This window comes from Hypanus sabinus, chromosome 4 (genome assembly GCF_030144855.1).
Source record: "Hypanus sabinus isolate sHypSab1 chromosome 4, sHypSab1.hap1, whole genome shotgun sequence".
Taxonomy (NCBI): domain Eukaryota; kingdom Metazoa; phylum Chordata; class Chondrichthyes; order Myliobatiformes; family Dasyatidae; genus Hypanus; species Hypanus sabinus.
In genome coordinates, this window is record NC_082709.1 from 102,498,473 (window position 1) to 102,517,673 (window position 19,201).

General features: G+C 40.6%; 1 protein-coding gene across 3 annotated transcripts in view; it reads right to left on the minus strand.

Annotated features, from left to right (window-relative positions):
• Window positions 1-19,201, minus strand: part of LOC132393039 (cilia- and flagella-associated protein 44) — a 210,917-nt gene that overhangs the window by 47,099 nt on the left and 144,617 nt on the right. For all 3 annotated transcript variants that reach the window (XM_059967770.1, XM_059967768.1, XM_059967769.1), the window contains 3 exons: window positions 13,826-14,029; window positions 10,979-11,174; window positions 5,257-5,367 (listed from right to left, as the gene is read on the minus strand). In XM_059967770.1, the coding sequence (XP_059823753.1) occupies window positions 5,257-5,367; window positions 10,979-11,174; window positions 13,826-14,029 (511 nt within the window). The remainder of the gene's footprint in view (window positions 1-5,256; window positions 5,368-10,978; window positions 11,175-13,825; window positions 14,030-19,201) is intronic.

Below are 19,201 nucleotides of genomic sequence, written 5' to 3' on the forward strand. Positions count from 1 at the left end.
TGCTCACACCGTTCTACCAGCTGCTCTGCCTCCTCTCTGTATGCCGTCTCATTGTTGATGTTGGTGAGGCCAACCACTGTTGTGTCATCAGCAAACTTAATGATTCGGTTTGAGCTGGAGTCATGCACCAGCAGCATGAACAGCAATGGGCTGACAACGCAACCCTTGGGGGAAGAGAGGGTCTGCCAGTACTCAGTGTGATTGAGCTAGAGATGTTGCTACCAACACGGATTGATTGGGGTCTTGTTGTCAGGAAGTCCAATATCCAGTTAAAGAGAGAGGTATTGAGACCCACAAGGATAGTTCACCCACCAGCATCTGAGGGATGATTAAATTAAGCATTAAGCTGGTCAATAAATAGCATCCTGCTATATGAGGCACCATTTTCCAGAGGACATGACCTAGTGGAGTGCAGAGGCTACGGCATCATCAGCGGACAAACTGAGCGATAAGCAAACTGGAAAGTGTCCAATGTAGCAGGAAGGTGGAATTTAATGCAATCCATAACCAGCTGCTCAAGGCACTTCATTATCATTGAGGTCAGTGGCACTGGATGGTTATAATTAAGACAGATTACTGTCACCCTCTTATGTACCAGGATGATGGCAGCTGCCTTGAAGCCTGCAGGGATGTTCCAGAGAAATGTTGAAGATGTTTTCATTAGACCCTCTGTTAACTGGGCTGCTCAGTCCCTCAGCACCTGATCAGTTATGTTATCAGGCCCCACAGCTTTACATGGGTTGACCCTGGCTAGGTTCTTCCTCACATCAGATATGGCCAGAAAGAGTAGCTGCACCTGGGGGGGGGGGGGGGGGGGTTGGAGGGGACCTTCCTCACTGGCACACCATTCCGTGCATCAAATTGTGCATAAAAGAGGGAGACAATAACCTGCCTCAGGTAACCACCTCCACAACCATATTTATAGAGCAAACACGGGGAAATCTGCAGATGCTGAAAATTCAAACAACACACAAAATGCTGGTGGAACACAGCAGGCCAGGCAGCATCTATAAGGAGAAGGACTATCAACGTTTCAGGCCGAGACCCTTCATCCTGACGAAGGGTCTCGGCCCGAAACATCGACAGTGCTTCTCCCTATAGATGTTGCCTGGCCTGCTGCGTTCCACCAGCATTTTGTGTGTGTTGTTCCCCGGACATATTCCTGTTTGCATTTTCAGAACAGTTCGCGATGTTGAAGTTTCTTCTTCACTAATCCTAATAATTTCTAATAATCCTTAACAATCCTAATAATAACTAATGCAAATATTTTTAAAAATCTTTTGGCACTGCTAATTTATCCAGTTCCCGACTATTTATTCAATTTTCATTTAAATGAAGCTATGTTCTGTGTCTCAATCCATTCCTTAAGGAAGTTTATTCCATTATCCAAGAAGTAAATCCATTTTCCTGGTCTCTTTCCATAGAAAGCAAAGGGTAGCAGTGAATGGGTGTTTCTCGGACTGGTTGGAGGTGACTAGTGGGGTACCACAGGGCTCTGTTTTGGGACCACAGCTCTTTACGATTTATGTCAACGATTTAGATGAGGGCATTGAAAACTATATCAGCAAGTTTGCTGACGATACTAAACTGGGTGGCAGTGTGACATGCGAAGAGAACGTTAGGAGAATACAGGGAGACTTGGATAGGCTGGGTGAGTGGGCAGATACTTGGCAGATGTCATTCAATGTGAATAAATGTGAAGTTATCCACTTTGGAAGCTGGAACAAGAGGGCAGAGTATTGTCTGAATGGTGTAGAGTTAGGTAAGGGAGAAATGCAGAGACCTAGGAGTCCTAGTTCATCAGTCAATGAAGGTGAATGAGCAAGTGCAACAGGCAGTGAAGAGGGCAAATGGAATGTTGGCCTTTATTACAAGGGGAATTGAGTACAAGAGCAAGGATGTCCTTTTGCATTTGTACAGGGCCCTGGTGAGACCACACCTGGAATATTGTGTACAGTTTTGGTCTCCAGGTTTGAGGAAGAACATTCTGGCAATTGAGGAAGTGCAGCGTAGATTCACTAGGTTGATTCCTGGGATGACAGGGCTGTCTTACGCAGAGAGATTGGAGAGATTGGGCTTGTACACACTGGAATTGAGGAGATTGAGAGGGGATCTGATTGAAACGTTTAAGATAATTAAAGGATTTGATAGGATTGAGGCAGGAAATATGTTCCAAATGTTGGGAGAGTCCAGTACCAGAGGGCATGGATTGAGAATAAGAGGTCAGTTATTTAAAACAGAGTTGAGGAAGAACTTCTTCTCCCAGAGAGTTGTAGAGGTGTGGAATGCACTGCCTCGGAAGATGGTGGAGGCCAATTCTCTGGATGCTTTCAAGATGGAGCTAGATAGATATCTGATGGATAGGGGAATCAAGGGATATGGGGACAAGGCAGGGACTGGGTATTGATATTGAATGATCAGCCATGATCTCAGAATGGCGGTGCAGACTCGAGGGGCCGAATGGTCTACTTCTGCACCTATTGTCTATTGTCTATTAATCATTCAGGGAGATTAACCAATGATCTACTAAGTAGCGGATATAGTCACTTATTTCAAACCTCTGCATTTTTATGAACATTTGTCGTATTTCCTCAGTCTTTTTCATTCAACCAACGTTTCAATTCTCTCCTAATAACCACCCTTATCCATTCTGGTGAATCTATATTATGTGACTAGTATAGTTTTAATACCATATCTACCACTGTACCAAAACTGTACAGTGGCCTTTTATGAAGATACTGCATAACTCTCTATTCATGGGAAGGATGAGTTGCCAGAATCATGGGATGTATTGATACCAATGAGATAGCTAGGAAAAGGAATGAGGACCAGAAGAGAGAATATGCAGGACCTCAAGACCTCAGCTATGTGGCAGTGAGGGTAAGAAGAGGATGATTTGGCAGATGAATTTGTGGCTAAAGAATCGGTGTAGGGTTTCAGGTTATGGATCACTAAGATTGGGATGACCAGGTCAAAAAGGATGGGTTACACCAGAACTTGATAGACACCAATATTCTTACAGGCAGATTTGCTAGAGCTGTTGGGAAGGGTTTAAATTAGTTTGGCAGGGGAATGAAAACTCGACTAAAAGGCCTGATGAAGTGGCAGTTCATATACATTAGATGCAGTGAGGAAGGTCAGGCAGATGATACGGCAAAATTGCAGTCAGTGGGATGGTTTGAAATGTGTCTATTTTAATGCAAGAAATCAGGAACAAGGGTGATAAACTTAGAGCCAAGGTCAGTACATGGAGCTACAACAGGGGTGGGCAAACTTTTTGACTTGTGGGCCACAAAGGGTTCTAAAATTTGACAGGGGGGCCGGACCAGGAGCAGATGGACAGAGTGTTTTGGTAATACACCTCATAAGAGAAAATAAAATATCATGGGATATGTAGAAAACATGTGCTTTAATTTCAATTGAAAATGAACAAATGCATTACAACAAAACATCTGTCTTTGAAGTCCCATGGTATTTAGCTATTTATTGAAATGACTTTTAAAACACTGAAAATTAAATGAATAAAATACAGCTTTTTTTAATAGTAACAGTTATTATTTTAAAGCACTGAAAATTCTGTTATCCTTCAAGATATTATCATCATCACTCTCCTCCTGACTGTCTTTATTTCAAAAACGGTAGGAGATGCAGGTCTACTTGTCCTGCTCCTTCTTATTCAATTGTCCCCTGTGCCAAAACTCAACAACGACCAGCACAAAGACAGAACAGTGACAGCGCGCCAGTATGCGGAGCGCGTTATTTGATCTGGAGCGCATTTTTTATTTTGAGAACGTACGTGCACCTGCGCACTACTCATGTCCATCACTTAACAGAAATGACATGTAACATGTAAGGCTTATTGAAAAAAATATTTTCAAATGCATTTATATAACACAACGAAGAAACTTATTTTTAATTTCAGTGGGAACAGTGTTGTTGGTCTCCCTTTTTAGCCAGCGCATCAAAGTCTGGATTTAGTTTTGTTGTGGCGATTCTCAGGATGGATCTGAGGTGTTGGTCAGTTAACTTGGATCTGTGGCTGGCTTTGTTGATGTTCATGATGCTGAACGCCTGTTCACACAAATAGGTCGAGCCGAACAAAGAGTAAAGTGCAAATGTGGAGTAATACGCTGCACCTCAACAAAGGTCGATGTATATAGAGTGTGTCATCTATTGGGAAAACGCCAGAATTTCGGGGAAAAAATGTTAACAAGGTTTATTAATATAATTTCATCAAGTTCTGCGGGCCGGATTAAAAAGATTAACGGGCCGCATATGGCCCCCGGGCCGTAGTTTGCCCATGCCTGAGCTACAACATTGTGATCATCACAGAGACTTGGCTGTCACAAGGGGAGGAATTGCTGCTGGATATTCCAGGGTTCAGATGTTTCAAAACAGAAAGAGAGACAGGTTAAAGAGGTAGGGGTTACAGCATTGCTAATCTGGGATCAGGGATAGCTGCGGAAAGGGAGGACATCCCGGAGGGATCGAATACTGAGACGGTGTGGGTGGAAGGGAGCAATCAATCTATTTGGAGTATGCTATAGACTACCTTATTGCAAGAGAGACACCAAGAGTAGGATTCAGGGCCCAGGGTCTAGGGTCTGATGTGATTGATGGTATCTGAAGACCAATGGAGAGGTTATTCAGGACCCAGGAACTGATAGAAAGGATGCGTTAAGAGTTTGTAGACATTACAAAAGAGGAAAGTAATTTAGTGTCCAAGCCCAAAACCCAAGGCCAAACTAGTATAGGAAAGCAGTGATAAATGTCTCACATAGAGTGCACTCTAAATTCGCCTGCTGAATTTAGTATGAAACAAATTGTTTGAAACACTTTATCCAGCTACAAACACTCTGTTAATAGATTAATCTATGATGACACCAATTACTCTATTGTTAATAGAATGCCTTAGTAAAAGAATACAATAGAAAATGCCAGAAAATGATTAGAAGTCAGAGAACATCCGTAGAGCTGATGTTTCATTCATTTATGGAACTTTTGTTGCCTTCTCAATTCTATTTAGAAACTTCAGAAATTTTATTAAGTGGAGGAGGTAAAGACCGCTATCAGGGTGATAGAAAATGCATGCAAGAAAGACAGAAAAGATGCAGAAAAATATCAAAGAAAAATCTATGCAGATGACATAGTAAGGTGGAATAATAATTGCAAATTCCCTTTTTTAATGTGAGTTACTTCAATAAATAAAAATAATAGATCTTCTGCAGCTAAAGCAGAAAATGGTACATCTCTTACTATCTGGGCAAACAGAGTCATCCACTCCACCATCGTCAGAATCCGATTCATCCCCTTCATCACTATAGCCAAACTCTTCATCTGATTCTTCTTCACTCTCTTCATCTGAAACTGGAAAATGAAGGTTATGCTGGACAAAAGAGCTTTCACATCAACATACAAGGAAGGGAAAAGTAATAAACTCCAGGGTGAAGGTATAAGAAACACTGGATCACACAGCAGTGTCAGTCTAAGAGATATTTAGAATATTAGCTGAAGGACACGGATGTACAACAGGTGGTAATATACAAGCATGACTGAAACAGGCAGTGAAACAGACTTAGTCTACCAAGCAAACTGTGCAAAGGCCAATGAGAAAGTGCTGGAAGGAAGTGATATTAATATTCAGCAAAGGGACAATAATGTGTACAAGGGGTGAAACAATCGACTGTATCAGTACATGGGAACTATAGCACATTTGAGTTCTGCTGGCAGGGACAGCCTACCTGGGGGAAGCAACAGTGGCCGTGCCTCCGGCACAGAGTCCGGCCCTATAGCTCAGAAGGGTAGGGAAAGAAAGAGGAAGGCAGTAGTAATAGGGGACTCAATGGTTAAGGGGTCAGATAGGTAATTCTGTGGATGCAGTCAGGACACCCGGATGGTAGTTTACCTCCCCGGTGCCAGGGTCTGGGTTGTTTCTAATCGTGTCTAAGATATCCTGAAGTGGGAGGTTGAGGAGCCAGAGGTCATGGTACATATTGGTACCAATGACATAGGCAGGAAAAGGGAAGAGGTCCTGAAAGGAGAATATAGGGAGTTAGGAAGGGAGTTGAGAAGAAGGACCGCAAAGGTAGTAATCTCAGGATTACTGCCTGTGCCACATGACAGTGAGAGTAGGAATGGAATGAGGTGGAGGATAAATGCGTGGCTGAGGGATTGGAGCAGGGGGCAAGGATTCAAGTTTCTGGATCATTGGGACCTCTTTTGGGGCAGGTGTGACCTGTACAAAAAGGATGGGTTGCACTTGAATCCTAGGGGGACCAATATCCTGGTGGGGAGATTTGCTAAGGCTACTGGGGAGACTTTAAACTAGAATGGTTGTGGGGAGGGGGGAATCAATTTGAAGAGACTAGGAGAGAGGAGGCTAGTTCACAAATAGAGAAAGCTAGTAGATAATGTGTGAGGAAGGATAGGCAGGTGACAGAGAAGCGGAGCGCTCAGACCGAAGGTGAAGGGGAGAAGGAAAAAAAAGATAATAAAGTTGATTGCATTGTTAGGGATAAACAGAGAGTAAGAGGTGGAGAATTTCTGAAATGCATCTATTTTAATGCTAGGAGTATTGTAAGAAAGGTGGATGAGCGTAAAGCATGGAGTGATACCTGGAAATATGATGTTGTAGCTATTAGTGAAACATGGTTGCAGGAAGGGTGTGATTGGCAACTAAATATTCCTGGATTTCGTTGCTTCCGGTGTGATAGAATTGGAGGGGCAAGAGAGGGAGGTGTTGCATTGCTTGTCAGAGAAAATATTACAGCGGTGCTCTGGCAGGATAGATTAGAGGGCTCGTCTAGGGAGACTATTTGGGTGGAATTGAGGAATGGGAAAGGTGTAGTAACACTTATAGGGGTGTATTATAGACCATCTAATGGGGAGCGAGAATTAGAGGAGCAAATTTGTAAGGAGATAGCAGATATTTGTAGTAAGCACAAGGCTGTGATTGTGAGAGATTTTAATTTTCCACACATGGACTGGAAAGCCCATTCTGTAAAATGGCTGGATGGTTTGGAGTTTGTAAAATGTGTGTAGGATAGTTTTTTGCAGCAATACATAGAGGGACCAACTAGAGAAGGGGCACTGTTGGATGTCCTGTTAGGGAGTGAGATAGAGGTATGTGTTGGGGAGCACTTCAGGTCCACTGATCACAATGCCATTAGTCTCAATATAATTATGGAGAGGGATAGGAATGGACCCAGGGTTGAGATTTTTGATTGGAGAAAGGCTAACTTTGAGGAGATGCGAAAAGATTTAGAAGGAGTGGATTGGAACAATTTGTTTTATGGGAAGGATGTAATAAAGAAATAGAGGTCATTTAAAGGTGAAATTTTGAGGGTACAGAATCTTTATGTTTCTGTTAGGGTGAAAGGAAAGGTTAAAAGTTTGAGAGAGCGATGGTTTTCAAGGGATATTGGAAACTTGGTTCGGAAAAAGAGAGAGATCTACAATATATATAGGCAGCATGGAGTAAATGAGGTGACTGAGGAATATAAAGAATGTAAAAAGAATCTTAAGAAAGAAATTAGAAAAGGTAAAAGAAGACATGAGGCTTTGGCATGTAAGGTAAAAATAAATCCGAAGGGCTTCTACAATTATATTAATAGAAAAAAGATAGTGAGGGATAAAATTGGTCCCTTAGAGAATCCGAGTGGACAGCTATGTATGGAGCCAAAAGAGATGGGGGAGACTTTGAACAATTTCTTCGGTATTCACTAAGGAGAAGGATATTGAATTGTGTAAGGTAAGGGAAACAAGTAGGGTAGTTATGGAAACTATGATGATTAAAGAGGAAGTACTGGTGCTTTTAAAGAGTATAAAAGTGGATAAGTCTCCGGGTCCTGACAGGATATTCCCTGGGACCTTGAGGGAGGTTAGTGTAGAAATAGAAGGGGCTCTGACAGAAATATTTCAAATGTCATTAGAAACGGGGATGATGCCGGAGGATTGGTATATTGCTCATGTGGTTCCATTGTTTAAAAAGGGTTCTAAGAGTAAACCTAGCAATTATCGGCCTGCAAGTTTGACGTAAGTGGTGGGTAAATTAATGGAAAATATTCTAGAGATGGTATATATATTTATCTGAATAGACAGGGCCTGATTAGGAACGGACAACATGAATTTGTGCGTGGAAGGTCATGTTTGACAAATCTTACTGAATTTTTTGAAAAGGTTACTAGGAAAGTTGACGAGGGTAAAGCAGTGGATGTTGTCTACATGAACTTCAGTAAGGCCTTTGACAAGGTTCCACACGGAAGGTTAGTTAGGAAGGTTCAATCGTTAGGTATTAATATTGAAGTAGTAAAATGGATTCAACAGTGGCTGGATGGGAGATACCAGAGAGTAGTGGTGGATAACTGTTTGTCAGGTTGGAGGCTGGTGACTAGTGGTGTGCGTCAGGGATCTGTACTGGGGCCAATGTTGTTTGTCATATACATTAATGATCTGAGTGATGGGATGGTAAATTGGATTAGTAAGTATGTAGATGATACTAAGATAGGTGGCATTGTGGATAATGAAGTAGGTTTTCAAAGCTTGCAGAGAGATTTCGGCCAGTTAGAAGAGTGGGCTGAAAGATGGCAGATGGAGTTTAATGCTGATAAATGTGAGGTGCTACATTTTGGGAGGAATAATCAAAATAGGACATACATGGTAAATGGTAGGGCATTGAGGAATGCAGTAGAACAGAGTGATCTAGGAATAATGGTGCATAGTTCCTTGAAGGTGGAATCTCATGTGGATAGGGTGGTTACAGAGAAAAAGTTAGGTCTTTATTCTTTGGAGCGTGGAAGGTTGAGGAGGGACTTGACAGAGGTATTTCAAATTATGAGGGGGATAGATAGAAGTGACATGGATAGGCTTTTTCCATTGAGAGTAGGGGAGATTCAAAAAAGAGGACACGAGTTGAGAGTTAAGGGGCAAATGTTTAGGGGTAACATGAGGGGGAACTCAGAGAGTGGTAGCTGTGTGGAACAAGCTTCCAGTAGAAATGGTAGAGGCAGGTTTGATATTGTCATTTAAAAAAATATTGGATAGTAATATGGACAGGAAAGGAATGGAGGGTTGTGGGCTGAGTGCAGGTCAGTGGGACTAGGTGAGAGTAAGCATTCCGGACGGGACGGACTAGAAGGGCCGAGGTAGCCTGTTTCCGTGCTGTAATTGTTATATGGTTATATGACTGGAGAAAGTGAAAGCCTGAAACTGGTGGTGATATAAAACATACATAGAATCGTACAACATAGGAGCATGCCAAACTAATAAATTCACTTTGAACTTTGAAATAATTAAGCTAATGATTCCTAATTAAATTAATCCCTTCTGCCTGCACATGATAACATCCCACCATCTTCTGCAGTTCATATGACTATGTAAGAGGCTCTTAATATTGTATCTGCCTCCACCATCACCGCAGGCAGCGAAATCCAGGCACCCACTACTCTTGGTGTAAAAATTGTGTCCTGCACATCAACTTTGAATTTTACTCCCCTCACCTTAAATGCTATTAAATATTTTATACTTGGTTGAAAATATATTGGCCATCTTCTCTTTTTATGCCTCTCAGAAGTTTATGAACTTCTATCGCGTTTCCCCTCAGCTCCAATTTGTTTATTGTCTTCTTAAAGGACATGCCCTCAAATCCAGACAGCATCCTGTTAAACCATTTCGGAACCCTCTCCAAAGCCTCCACATACTCCCTATAATTGGACAACAGGAATTGAATGCAATACTCTCGATAAACCCTAAGCATAGTTTTATAAAGCTGCACCATAACTTCCTGACTCTTTTGAACTCAATGCCTTGAGTTATAAAGGACAGCATGCTATGTGCCTTCTTTACCACCCATTAGGACAAATGAAAAAGGCAGCAATATTGCAAAAGGACTGGAAAGGCAACTGTATTTGTATACCAGAGAAGGAATGAAACAGGAAGCAATATCAACATAATCAATAGGGTTTTAACCATGTGTGACATAAGAAAGGGCTGGACAGGTTGCAGTGGGTCTTAGCATGATTCAGAATTCTGCATATCTGTAATGTGATTCAGCAGTCACTTGCTTTACAAGCCAGCATAAGACTTAAAAATGAGTGGGGCCTTTCAGAACTTTTCGACAGGCTTCAATCACCATAAGCAGTTCGATGTTTTGATGAGCCAACATGAGATTTTAAAAGAGAGTGGGGTCTTTTTGAAATTTTTGTTGGGCTTCAGTCAACGTGATTTATTAGGCAATTGTCAAAGGCCAATAAAAAGAAATTAGGTTTAAGTTGAGTGGCCATTATAATAGTGGATCATGAAGAGTGAAATGAAAGAAGGGATTTTCAAAAATAAATACTAGTTTTTGAGAAATTAATACTTTGGGATTTACATATTCCATTCCACTCTCTGCCCATCTGCTTAAAAATCCTTCCGTCTTCTATCACATTAAGGTCAGCTTTACAGAACACTCCTTAGTCTTCTGTGCTGTATATCATACATATCCACAACCATCAACATTTGTTTTTTATTCACTTAAGCAGCACCTCTGCCCTCGTGACATTACCATCAAGAGGAGGGAAATTTTGTAGAGATACTATCATCCTAAAGATCTCTCCCCCACCCTATGTAACTCCTCCCCCTGAACTGCATATACTGTATATTGCCTGTGTGCTGAATATCCTGCATCACCACACTGACACCAATGCAGGAACACCATCCCCACAAGAACTGCAGCTATTAAATGAAAAGGCCCATTGTTCATATCAACTGGTAGTGGACAGTAAAAGTGGTCATACTAATATCATAATTCTTAATATACTGACTAATGAGGATGTTTTCACAAGTATATGGCTTTGCAAAGTGGTTGACATATAACTGTTATTTTGGAAACTGCTAATTCAACTTATTCTTATAGAATCTAAAATCTCTGAATTAATCATATTAAAATGAAATGAGAGAATATGACAATCTACATTAAGAAATATTGTTGTGTGTGCACCTGCAGAAACTTGTGCTTCACTCTTTTTTCTTCGTTTGATTTTCTTTTTGAAGACTTTGGTGAGAAAATCAGCATGCTTGTTGTTTTCACCCAGAGACATCTGGAAGGATGCATAAATAGCCTTCTCCTTCTCTTGTAGTTTAAGAATGTCTCGCTTTTTGGCCATTTTTTGTTGAGAACATTCCTCTAATTTTAACTGTAAGAAATGGTATGCCAAATTTGGTCAAATATGAGAACTGAAGGATGGTATGATGATTAAATGTGATACAAGAATGACCACAGCAGTAGTAGGAATCATTTGATCTACAGGAGAGCTTGAATTTATTTAGCCACATTTCGTAACGCTGTCTTTGTGTTTTTCAACTGTAACCGTGATCGACCTTGCTAAAATTATCATTCGCCGAAGACGTTTTTACCACTATTTTGACATACATCCTAGTTTTCTGAAATTGAATGCACAGATACTAACACCTGCAACCTGAATGCCCAATATTATTCACTTCTGACTCGGTATCAGTTTCCACTCATCCATCACTTGTGTGCTAATTACTCCACAGCAGTTTAGAGTTAAGCAAAGCACACATTTTAAATACTAATCCCCGTTTACAAACCATTCCACATCTTGCCTTTCTAAACCTGTAAACTCGAGTGCATTTTGTAAAAGTGTATACCACTGCACACTATTGGTAGAAGGATGGTGGATGGCTACTAATTAAGATGGTGGATGTGTATCTATCATTTTGTAAATGGTACAGCACTGTAGACTGTTGTTGGAAGGATGGTGATTGGCTACCAATCATGAGGACTTCCTCATCCTGGATGGTGTCTAGCTTCTTACGTGCTTTTGAGGTCACGCTCACCTGAGCAATTTAAAGGTAGATCATTAGTCATCCAAGCTGTCCCTTACTGATGGTGTAGAGACTTTGACCTACTCTGACCTCGAAACTACTCTGAACACAAAAATTGTTGGAAACAATTAGCCTGCTTGGCAGCATGTATGAGAAGAAAAACAGAGTTAATATTCACTGTGGAGCTAGAATGTTTGTGAACCCTGTAGAATTTTCTCTATTTCTGCATAAATATGATCAAAAATGCGATCAGATCTTCATGCAAGTCCTAAAACTAGATATAGAGAATCCAATTAAATAAATAATACAAAAACATTATACCTGTTCATAGATTTATTGAGAAAAATGATCCAATATTACATGTACTTGTTGGAAAAAGTATGTGAGTCTCTGGGGTAATATCTTCTACAAAAGCTATTTGGAGTCCGGTGTTTCGAACAATGACATGAGATTGGAGGTGTGGATTGTAAAGATGCCCTGCCCTATAAAAAAGACACACAAAGTCAGGTTACTGACACAGCCTGCTCTTCAGAAAAAAAAAGATCTGTTTATGAGCACCATGACTCGATCAAAACAACTTTAAAAGAAGAATTGTAGAGATACATGAAGCTGGAAAAGTCGACAATTTTCTAAAGACCTGAGTGTTCATCAGTCCACGTAAGAGAAATTGTCTACAAATGGAATAAAACTCAGTACTGATGCTACTCTCACAAGGAATGGACGTCCTGCAAAGATCACACCAAGAGCATAATGTACAATGCAGTGGAGGTAAAACAGAACCCAAGGGTAATAGCAAAAGACTTTCAGAAATTTCTATAACTTGCTTAAGTCCACTACAAGAAAAACACTGAAGAAGAATAGTGTTCATGGAAGGACACCATGGAGGAAACCACTGCTCTCCAAAACAAAATTGCTACACATCTCAAGTCTGCAAAAGACCACCAGGATGTTCTACAACACTTCTAGGACAATGTTCTGTGGACAGATGAGATAAAAGTTGAGCTTCTTGGCAGAAATGCAGACTGCTATGTTTGGCCGGAAAAGGGCACTGCACACTGACATCAAAACCTCATCCCAATTATGAAGCACGGTGGAAGGAGCATCATAGTTTGGGGCTGCTTTGCTGCTTCAGGGTCTGGACAGCTTGCAATTGTTGAGGGAACAATTAACTCAAAATTGTATCAATGCTCTTTGCCGGAGAATATCAGGGTAGCAGACTGTTGTCACCTGAAGCTTAATACAAGTTGGATAATGCAACAAGTCAATGATCTGAAAGACAAGAATATATCAACAACAGAATGGTCCAAAATGAAGAAAATTCATGTTTTGGAATGGCCGAGTCAAAGTCCAGACCTTAATCCTATAGAAATGTTGTGGAAAGACCTGAAGCAAGCAGTTCATGCAAGGAAGTCCACAGATATCCTAGAGTTGAAGTAGTTTTATAGGGAGGAATGGCCTAAAGTTCCTCCAAGCCAATGTGCAGGACCAAACAATGGTTACTGGAAACGCTTGGTTGAAGTTATTGCTGTACAAGGGGATCACACTAGTTACTGAAAACAAAGGTTCACATACTTTTTCTAACAAATACATATAATATTGGATCATTTTTCTCTACAAATAAATGAACAAGTATAATGTTCGTTGTGTTGTTCATTTAACTGGGTTTTCTTTATCTAGTTTTAGGACTTTAGATCTGATCACATTTTCAGTCATATTTATGCAGAAATAGAGAAAATTCTATAGAGTTCACAAACTTTATAGCACCACTGTAGTTTGAAGGCCCTTTATAGAACAGGGAAGTAGCGAAAACAAATTGATTTTAATTTTCAGAGGGATTTTTTTTGCAAGAGTTGAAAAGGGTAAATGGAATATCTTTGATAAGTAGAGTAGGATTTCTGGTTGTTGCTTTAATATCTAGATATAAAATGAGGAAAAAGAATTCAACCAAAGTTAAAACTGATTCATTGTAAGGTAAAAGAAAATTGAATGAGCTACTTACTTGTGTTTCCACTCTTTCAGTGATACGTTGGTCAACACGATCCTGCAGAATGTTCTCACTCTTTTCAAATTCTTTCAGAAGAAGCACCTCTTCAAACAGTGTAATATGTCGTAGGTCAGCCATCTTTAAAACTATATCTAGCCTATACTTCTGGTGGCAAAGAACCAGCAGCTCTGCATCAAAATTCTTTATTAATTCATTGATCTGGAGAGGAAATTAAATTAAAGGTTTAGCAGTCAGCTAAGAATAGTCCCTTTCATGCAAATTTCCAGTATTTCAGTAATATATGCTTCAGTGTTGTACTTGGAAACTGCTGCAATTAGAAATATTATAATTTCAGTTGATAATTTCTATTGTTTTCATATGATATTAATTTAATACTTGAGATCTGGGTAACTGTAGATTATGGTTACTTTCCTAACTCCTTGAAACTTTTTCATAAAACAGTGATTAGTCATGACCACACATTAAGATTCCCTCCTGACTCAGTCCACTCTGATTCTTCCTACTTTACAAGTTTTTTTTTAATGCTTGAGAAGTCCCTCCGGCGCAACAAAACACCACATTAATATTATCTAACTTGGAATCAGACCACTTGTTCCTATGAAAGCCTGGGCTAATATGTTTGTATTTTCAAGATATCAAAGCTGATAGCTTGCCATTTAAAGATGTATTTGGACCATTGGCCACAAGTTGGACCAGTTGCCAATGGCATGAAGATTAAATTCAAGCACGATGATGAAACCTGAATTAAAGGAGATAATTCAGAGTTACAAGAACAGAGATAGGGAGAGGTGAGGGGATGTGGATATAAGAATGTGGTGTTGGCTGCATCAAAGCCAATGGAGTTTGCAGCACAGAGGTAGTGGGTGACGAACAGAGAGTGGTAAGTGGGAATGGGCTTCCAGCGACGGTGGTGAAGGCAGATACGATAGGGTCTTTTAAGACACTCCTGGACAGGGATATGGAGCTCAGAAAAATAGAGGGCTATGGGTAACCATAAATAAAGACATATTCGGCACAGCATTGTGGGCCGAAGGGCCTGTATTGTGCTGTAGGTTTTCTGTTTCTAAGGTTAAAAAACCCTTTGGGACAAACAATAATAATATGATCAAATTTACACTGAAATTTGAGAAGGAGAAGCTTAAGTATCAGTATTACAGTGGGATAAAGGGAATTACAAAGACATGAGAGAGGAGTTGACCAAAGTTGATTGGAAAAGTACATTGGCAGGGATGACAGCATAGCGGCAATGGCTGAAATTTCTGGAAGCAATTCAGAAAGCATAGGATATATACATCCCAAAAAGGAAGAAGTATTCTAAAGGCAAAATGCCACAACCATGGCAAAAATTAGTGAGAAGTTAGTGAATTGGGAAGTATTTAAAAACCAACAGAAGGCAACTAAAAATGTCAGTAAGTAAGAAAAGATAGAATATGAAATAAGCTAGCTAATAATACTAAAGAGGATACCTAAAGTGTAAGAGAGTGGTGAGAGTGAATATCGGTCCACTGAAAAATGATGCTGGAAGTTCCAGTGTGTCGGGGTCAGAAGTGTATGAAATTGCCATTACTAGGGAGAAAGTTCTTGGGAAACTAAAAGGTCTGAAGGTAGATAAATCACCAGGACCAGATGGTGTACACCCCAGGTTTATGAAAGAGGTGGCTGAAGAGATTTTGGAGGCATTAGTAGTCATCTTTCAAGTATCACTGGATTCTGCAATGGTTCTGGAAAATTAGAAATTTGCAAATGCCATTCCATTCTTCAAGAAGAGAGAAAAGTAGGAGAAAAGTCGAAGAAAGGAAATTATAAGCCGGTTAGTCTGACCTCAGTGGTTGAGAAGATGTTGGTATTGACTGTTACGGGTATGGTTTCGGTGTACTTGGAGTCACATGATTAAATAGAACATGGTCAGCATAGTTCCCTCAAGGAAAAACCTTGTCTGACAAATCTGTTGGAATTCTTTTAAGAAATAACAAGCAGAATAGACAAAGGAGAATTTGTTGATGTTGTCCACCTGGATTTTGAGAAGGCTTTTGACAAGGTGCCACACATAAGGCTGCTTAAGAGCCCATGGTATTATAGGAAATATACTAGCACAGAGAAACCAGTGGCTGATTGACAGGAAGCAAAGATTGGGCATAAGGGAAGCCATTTCTGGCTGGCTGCCAGTGACTAATAGTGTTCCACAGGGGTCTGTGTTAGGATTACTTTTTGTCAACAATTATGTCAATGACTTCAATGATGGAATTGCTGTTTTTGTTTTGCAAAGTTTGCAAAGATACAAAGATGATACAAAGATAGGAGAAGGGACAGGTAGTTTTCAGAAAGTAGAGTGGCTACAGAAGGACTAAAGATTAGGAGAATCGGTGAAGTGGCAGATGGAAAACAGTGTCGGGAAATGTATGGTCATGCACTTTGGAAGAAGAAATAAAAGGACAGACTGTTTTCTAAATGGAGCTAATATATTTCATCACTAGCCTCTCAAAACACTTCATCACTGTGGATGCAAGTGCAACTGGACGATTGTCACTGAGGCAGGTCACCACACTCTTCTTGAGCACTGATATAATTGAAGGGTATCACATACTGCTGAAGCAAGAGGTTAAAGATTATCAGTGAACACACCAGCCAGTTGATCTGCATAGGTCTTTAGCACATGGCCAGGTACCCTGTCTGGCCCAGATGCTTTCCTTGGATTCACCCTCCTGAAGGCAGCCCACATGTCAGTTTCATAAACTAAAATCAAAAGATTATCAGGCAGTGTGGGGGGCTTGTGATGGTTCCTCCATGTTCTGATGGTCAAAGCGAGCATAGAAGCCATTGAAGTCATCTTGAAGTAAATCCCTGCTGTCTCCCATGTCACTTGATTTAATTTTGTCAGATGTGATCATATTCAAGCCCTGTCACAGCTGCCGAGCATCCCTCATTGATTCCAGTTTGGTTCAGAATCTCCACTATGCCTGTGAAATGGCTTACCAAAGATCATAGCTGTATCTCTTGAACTATTCTTGGTCTTTAGACTTGAATGCCTCTGATCTGGCCCTCAGCAGATTTTGAATCTCATGGTTCCTCCAGGGCTTTTAATTGAACTATTTAATGACCGAAGACATAGCAGCCCACTTGATTGGCACCACATTCAGCAATTCAGAAAATGTACCTGAATGCAGTGCTCATCATCCACATGATGGATTGCAGCAATTTGCTAAGATTTCAGGAACAGCATCTTCCAAGTGTAACTGCACTGAGGGTCAAGGTCAGCATGCACATGAGAACTCCATCTGAAAGTTTCCCTTTAAGCCACAAACCACTATGAATCAAAAAATACAATGCAAATCATCCTTCACCATCCTTCATGAGATTCTTCATCCAACAAAAATGTGGAAAATCGCCAACACAAGATGACTCACAACGCTTCTACTTAGGGATGAACAATACATATGCCAACACCACACATGTTCCATGGATAATTAAAAAAGATAAGGCAGCATGCTGGGGAGGGAAATAATTAACTTTTTAGGTCAATGCTCAAGAGAAAGACCCCCTCCCAATCTGGATTTTTTTTCTTCTCCAACCTTCCAGCAAGTAGAAGATACAGAAGTGTTACATACCCCGTAACTGGGTTAACGGACCAGCAGAAATGGAATGATACATTGGAGTCCGGTGGTACTGTAACTAAAGGTGTTCATTAGTAAACTAAACAATACAGTATCAAAAATGCCAATACACATATAAAACAGGTTAGCAATAATAAATACAGAAGTGTAGGAAAAGAATCAACAGTAAAACCAAGCTCTATCAAAGTCTAGGGGTAAATGTATTGTCATAAGACAGGGGTCAGCAACCTTTACCACTGAAAGAGCCACTTGGACCCGTTTCCCACAGAAAAGAAAACACTGGGAGCCGCAAAACCCGTTTGACATTTAAAATGAAATAACACTGCATACAACGTTTTTTTTGCCTTTATGCTATGTATAAACAAACTATAATGTGTTGCATTTATGAAATTGATGAACTCCTGCAGAGAAAACGAAATTACATTTCTGCATGCAACAAAAACATTTTGAACTCCGAAAAAAAGACGTTGGGTTGAAAGTTACTTTTAAGTAAAATAGTCAATGTCTATTTGAGTCCTTCTTGTATTTATGAAAAACGCCGAACTTAAATTTTCCGCCAGCAGCAAACCAAAAATAACGTCAGCCAGCTGTCATCCTGAAAAATGAAAGGACTATTTCACTGAACAATGAAAAAATATGAATATAAGTAAAATAATAGGCAATTAAAATATTTATCATACTTGGTTAATGGGATTTCTGCTCCTGGACCTCAGCGCACAGCGTCTGCACATCAGGGCTGTATGATGTCACCTTCATCTTTACACAGGATCGCAAGCTGTCATCTGTGAGGTTTTCAATATCACTCCATTTGTGTTTCTGAGCAAGAACGGCCTTCTGACGGGCAACATCTTCAAGGTCTGCTGTCAAGCGTCTAAACTTGGACACCCATATGTCTTTGTCGGCTATGTCGGCCAGTTCCATCTCAAGATCAGGTTGACTCACACCTGCCAATGCAGTCGTATTCAGTAGGGAAGGATCGATGCTTAAGGGAGTGACCGGGAAGGATAATGTGTTTTTTTCCTCTCTGAACTCACAGAAGCGTTTCCCAAACGATGTTTGCATTGCGATGATTGCAGAATGTAAATACTCCGAAATTATCATGTCGTGACCTTGTTTGAACTCTCTCAAATTGGAGAAGTGAGACAAAGTGCCTTTCTGTAAATCTCTGGCAAGCACTGTCAACTTGCGCTCGAATGCCAAAACATCCTCCAACATGTGCAGGGCTGTACGTCCTTTCCCCTGAAGAGCTGTGTTCAGCGTGTTCAGGTGCGCTGTCATGTCTACCATGAAGTGTAGCTTTTCCAGCCACTCTGGCTGTTCCAGCTCAGGAAAGGTGAGCCCTTTGCTGCCCAGGAAAGTTTTCACTTCTTCCAGACACGCGACAAAGCGTTTCAGCACCTTCCGTCTGGACAGCCAGCGATAAAAACACGTTGTAGCGGTGTCAGTAAACTGCAGTCAAAGATAGCTTTATTCGAACTAAACAGCCTTGCTTTTAAGCCTCCCTCAACCCAGCCCCCATGGACGCAGATGCTGCAAAAGACACGTACTCACAAACCCCCGTAGGCTATCTCCCTTAGCCGGAATGCTGGCTAATTGTGAGCCGTTTCGGATGTGGCAGGAAATGTGTCACCACACTTAGGTTGTACAAGATCACCATAATTACATTTCAAAAGCTAACAAACTAACATAAAATACATTTTAATTAAATACTGACCAATTATTTCCCAAAGCCACAGGGAGCCGCAGCACAGAGGTGAAA